At 37.2% G+C, this 5,557-nt stretch overlaps 1 protein-coding gene across 3 annotated transcripts; it reads left to right on the forward strand.

Moving 5' to 3' along the window:
• Window positions 1-4,943, forward strand: LOC113342027 (probable serine/threonine-protein kinase WNK3). 3 transcript variants are annotated; one of them, XM_026586691.1, is made up of 9 exons: window positions 1-319; window positions 1,487-1,590; window positions 1,782-1,838; window positions 1,970-2,197; window positions 2,283-2,506; window positions 2,618-2,775; window positions 2,943-3,123; window positions 3,257-3,391; window positions 3,512-4,943. In XM_026586691.1, exons 2-9 carry the CDS (start codon window positions 1,526-1,528, stop codon window positions 4,645-4,647), a joined length of 2,184 nt encoding a protein of 727 aa, XP_026442476.1. In that variant the 5' UTR covers window positions 1-319; window positions 1,487-1,525; the 3' UTR covers window positions 4,648-4,943. The 3 variants fall into 3 exon arrangements, with proteins under 3 accessions (XP_026442476.1, XP_026442475.1, XP_026442474.1); XM_026586690.1 differs by lacking the exon at window positions 1-319 and having other exon boundaries at window positions 1,188-1,590; XM_026586689.1 differs by lacking the exon at window positions 1-319 and having other exon boundaries at window positions 1,190-1,590; window positions 1,801-1,838.
• Window positions 4,944-5,557: the final 614 nt, after the last annotated feature.

The following is a 5,557-nucleotide window of genomic DNA, read 5'->3' on the forward strand; positions in this document are numbered from 1 at the left end:
TAAAGATAGAGCATCACAATCACCATTATAATCAACTCCAAACATTTCATTTTCTTCTGCCAGTTTATCTACACCATTTACATCAAATTCCACTACTACTATTATTACAACTTCTCCTATTGATTCATTCTCTACAAATCCTATTTTTCCTGTTTTTCTAATCACAAGAGTTTGATCCTGCTCGTTTCTCATCACAATCCTTAAGTTCAGGTTCAGCAGCTGCTCCTACCGAGAAATTAGAAGGGATTCTTCTTCTTGAGAAACAACTCAAATCCGAAATTTTATCCCGTCATCATGATCTTCCTCATCGTCGGATTAGGTGCGACTATTAAACTTGGCTTATCTATGCTCGACCTTGGTTTCAAATTTAAAAGGCTCCCACTATTAACGATGAAGATCAGTAGATCATAGATGTATACCATTGTTGTGACATAAACTCAATGTTTCTTTGTAATCCAACATTGTGAATTACTATAAAATGTCCCTTACTGATTGATACCACTATCTAATTTTTTGTATTAATTTGTTTCGTCTTAGATTAAACTCATCAAAGGTTTGATTGCAAGTCTCCAAATGATCTGTGAAATGGGTTTTTAATTAATTTGTTTTTGGGTTTTTGTTGTTATGCATTTATGCGATTGATAAGCGAACTGATAAACATATTGTTTGTGTTTAATATTTGACGCATTAGAATTGAACGGAAATGCGATAAGAGTATCAAGAAGAACAGGATTGTACCAAGACACACACCACTAATATCATAAGGTCGGTACGCTAATGCGTATTGGGTACTCTAATGGAGATGAGTACGCCAAGACTCATCGAAATATTCTGATGACGAGTTGGTGGTGGTGCAGTTGTTTGGAGAACGGGTGTGAGTATTATAGGTTAGGGGGTGTATTTGGTATGGGTCACTTGGTCCGAGCTGAAAAAATATATGGACTAGGACGTAGTTAACGAGTCGACCACGATTTGTGCTTTCCTCTGATCACTTTTTGTTCTCCCTTTAAAAAAAAATCTAGAAAATACCTTTTCGAGTTCACATGGGAGAGAATTTGCTATACCCAAAAAGTCCCTTTTTATTCCCCTAATCGAATGAATAAATCACGAATACTCATGGATAAGCGTGTGGGCATTTTTGTCAGTCAAGCAATTCTCTTTAGAGTTCGCACGGTTTCGCTAGTACTCACTCACACGCTTAACTTTTATGTTTCCGTCTCTGTATCTTTCATCATCATCTATTGCCATTGCACTCCATTTCTGTAACGCCTTTCTTCAATCGATCCCTCCATACAAAACCTTCTTCTCCTATTATTTTCCCCTTGTTTTTCAATATTTCGGGAATCATTTCCAATTCTATATAAACAATATATATATTTTCCCTTCCTTTAGATTTGGAAATTCTCATTCTGTTTTCATTGTTTAGATTGATTTTTGATTTGATTAGATCTGTAAACCGGTTTCTTGAAACTTTGGTTGGTTTCAGAATTTTGAGTTTTGGATTCAATGCCTGGAGATTCTTCAAATGAACAAGACACAGATGATTCAGATACGTTTGAAGAGATCGATCCAACTCGTCGATACGGCCGTGTAAGTAACTTATTATTTCAATCCGTGTTTAGGCTTTCATTGTTGGCGATTTTGATTTACTTTCTTAATAATTTGAATTGAAACCCAGAATCTGAGTTCCAAAATTGTCTACATCATGATATACTCCTTCACCATAACTGTAGATTAATATAACCTGTTCTGTAATTCACTTAATCATCTGATTAGGACAGTTCTTTGTTTCTTTTGCAGTATAAAGAGATTTTAGGAAAAGGGGCATTCAAAACAGTGTATACTTTCCCCCCCCCCCCCCCCCCCCCCCCCTTTTGTTACATTTTGGTTCCATGGTCCCCTTATCTGGGTTAAGGACCATTGCATATATGAATTCTACAGTTAAGTAAGTTGTATATATTTTTATCAGGTACAAAGCATTTGATGAAAGGGAGGGAATTGAAGTAGCATGGAATCAGATTAAAGTAGCTGATGTATTACGAAACTCGGAAGATTTGGAACGCCTTTACTCCGAAGTTCATCTGCTCAAGACATTGAAACACAAGAACATTATCAAGTTTTACAACTCATGGGTTGATACAAAACACAATTATATCAACTTTATCACTGAGATATTTACTTCTGGAACACTGCGACAGTGAGCGATCCTTGCTTATCTCTTAGTTATTGTTGATTCTTCTTTTTTGGGATATGTTGAATTCAAATTTGGTGGTTTGTTTTAGGTACCGAAAGAAACACAAACATGTGGATTTAAGGGCATTGAAGAATTGGTCGAGGCAGATCTTGCAGGGTCTTCTCTATCTGCATAGTCATGACCCTCCTGTAATTCATCGTGATTTGAAATGTGATAACATTTTTGTTAATGGGAACCAAGGAGAGGTGAAAATTGGCGATCTTGGACTGGCTGCCATTCTCAAAAAAGCTGCTTCAGCTCATAGTGTGATTGGTGAGTACTGAGTAGTCAGTAGTATACTCCCTGTAAACTGTAATAATCTCTGCAAATATTAAATTTGTAATTTTGAAAGTGCAGGATGGGCTAAAGTTTCTTTAATTGCAGGAACTCCCGAGTTCATGGCACCAGAGCTTTATGAGGAAGAATACAATGAGCTTGTAGATATATACGCCTTTGGCATGTGCTTATTGGAATTGGTAACCTTTGAGTATCCTTACGTGGAATGCAACAATGCGGCTCAAATTTACAAGAAAGTGATTTCGGTAGGACCAAAATTTTTGGCAACTGCTTACAGTTTTTCATTTTGCACAATTCTTAGCTATGCCAATCCACTGATCCAATTTCGTTGAAAATCAATGATGAGAACCCAACTTTAATAGCTGAAGGTGTTCATGGTCATAATCGGCTACCTACAATTGTGCCTCTGCAGGGCAAAAAGCCTGCGTCGTTAGAAAAGGTGAAGGATCCCGGAGTGAGAATGTTCATAGAAAAATGCATTGCTAATGCCTCTCATAGACTGCCTGCTGCAGAGCTATTGCTGGATCCCTTTCTCCAGGATGACGAGAATGAAAGTGTAGGTCGCTCATTACGACCAAATCCTAGTCATTCAGGTGAAAAAATCAAAATGAAACTCCTGTCTTCGTTTATTCAACTGCTTCGGATTTTCTTACTTATGGGTTGTTTGTTGCTAAGTGTGTTTACTTTTCTTCTATCTCGTTACTTACTGATATAAATAAAATGCAGATCTTAACAGTAATAGCACAGGTTCTTTTAGTACGGACGAGGATATTCATGGGTCAAATAGAGGCTTCCTCATAGAAGGTCAAAGGAAAGACATAAACACTATATTCTTGAAACTACGAATCCCAGATCCGACAGGTGGTTCATTTTTCTCTTGCTTTTTTCTTTTGTTCAAATAGTTTGTCTATTGTGCCTGAAGTTTATCATTACTCAGGAGCACCTAAGAATGTCTTTTGTTGTATTGTACTTGGGGCACAGGTCATGCTCGAAATATTCACTTCCCCTTCGATATTGAGGTTGACACAGCATTAAGTGTTGCTAGTGAAATGGTTGTAGAGTTAGATCTTACAAATCAAGATGTTACAACTATTGCTGATATGATTGATTTAGAAATTCGGTCGCATATTCCAGAGTGGGTACCTGGAAAAGGACTAGATGAGAATTTTGACGGGAGTGTTTCAATTTCGGATGATGGGCCCGAAACCAAAGACGAATTATCTCCAATGGGAAGTGATTCTGATCCTCGTTCAAGTGGGCTTATTCTTGAACGACTCCCTTCGGGTAGGAGGTACTGGTGTGACTCCCCCAAGTCTGTGGGTGGAAGCTCTCCATTGAGGCCTACTACCCAGGCAAACTTAGCTTCCCAGATGGATGCTGGTGTTGGCGGTCATTGTTTAGTTGATGATCATGAATCTCATTGTGGGCATCAAAGTGAGGAAGATTATGAAAACGATGTTGCTTTAATAAAAAAGAAAGAAGTTTTTACACTACAAATCGGAAGTAGTGGCTTGAATATGTGCTCCAAAGGCGGCAATGGATATTCAAGTGACGAGGTTGGTGAGAAAAACACAGAAGTTGAAGTTAATGCATCTTCAAGAGCGTGCGATATTCAAAATACGGAGGTTGCAAATCAACAACCCAACAAACAAATATCTACTCCTGAGAATTGTGAAATGATGATTGGCAGTGTGCAGAAAGATGTGACAATTATCACAGAAAAATTAAAGCAGCTTATGTTAGAACATGAAAGGGAGCTCAGCGAACAGAAGAGGAAGCATGAAGAGGACATAGCTGATCTCCTGAAAGAACTTGCTCCGGAAACTCGGAGTATAGTTTTGACTGCATGCCACTTGAGCTCTCCCACAGAAAATGATTTGAGCAACTCTTTAGTTTCATGTATACCTGATAATCTGTCTAAGAGTAGAAGTGAGACAGACATGCAAGGAAATCCCAGCAATGTTGTTATTGTTGGAAAAGTTGGGAAGCAAGAATTAGTTGCTGAGAATAGTGTTGTTAGACCTGTCTTTAGTAGAGGTAGATCATCCATTTTAAGGGGGGATTTGGGATCTTCTTCGAGTAAGGGTATTGCGGTAGTTCTGGTAGATGATTTATAGCATAATCACGGGAACACCATCAAGCTTGACAACAAAAACAGAAATCCCGTTTGATGTTTTCAAGTTGTTGGACAAGAACAGTTTCAAACAAGGATTCAACGCCCATGTATACAACTTACCTCGTTACACTCATCACGTTTCCTTAAATTGTGCATTTTAGTGAAAGTGAGTTTGATATTTATAAGTGCCCAAATTTAGTGAAAGTGAGTTTGATATTTATAAGTGCCCAAAAATTGGGTCATACAGCTGTAATCTTGTACATTATCACATATCTTCATTCTTTTGTCACAATATCACTTCGGTTGTTTTTTTGGTTATATGGCAATGGTGATACATCTGGTGATCCTATTACGGGGGCTTAAATCCTTTGGGATTTGGGGGCTTTATAGGGTATCTAACATCCTTAAGCACCGTAAGGGGGACCTAATTCATATGAAAAGTCAAATTTATCCTTTGATCATAGTAATACCTAAAATCAAAACAAAACCAAAATTAATTCATTAACATATTTTTTTTTTTTTTTTCTTCTCAAAATCAAACAACAAAACCAAATATTTTGATCAGATATTCATATTTTCAAAAATGTTTATTAATGTTGATTCTTAATATGACAAGATTAGGACGGTTCAGATTAAATCAATCATTGATTTACACAAATTCTAATGTTTATAAAGATTATAAACCACAAATTTAAGATTTGGTGAATGAATCTGTCCAAGTGAATGTGTCCAAACACCAGAATTTGTTAAGAATCTAAAAACCCACCATTTATTTAACATTAGATTGTCTTACCAGGTAAGATTGATGAATTTAGGGTTTAGGAAATCTGCTTCTGGGATTACGGCTAGGAGTTCTAGTCGACCAAAAGGTGGCTACGGTTGGGACACAAAGAAGTCCCATCCGTGAAGTA

Source organism: Papaver somniferum, unplaced genomic scaffold, assembly GCF_003573695.1.
Source record: "Papaver somniferum cultivar HN1 unplaced genomic scaffold, ASM357369v1 unplaced-scaffold_33, whole genome shotgun sequence".
Classification (NCBI taxonomy): Eukaryota; Viridiplantae; Streptophyta; class Magnoliopsida; order Ranunculales; family Papaveraceae; genus Papaver; species Papaver somniferum.

Bases quoted from the DNA above. Each gene is read 5' to 3' on its own strand.
- LOC113342027 (XM_026586691.1), top strand. From the start codon at position 1,526: ATGAACAAGACACAGATGATTCAGATACGTTTGAAGAGATCGATCCAA. The intron at 1,839-1,969 runs GTATACTTTCCC...TATTTTTATCAG, and splicing joins AAAGGGGCATTCAAAACAGT to GTACAAAGCATTTGATGAAA. The intron at 3,392-3,511 runs GTGGTTCATTTT...CTTGGGGCACAG, and splicing joins ACGAATCCCAGATCCGACAG to GTCATGCTCGAAATATTCAC.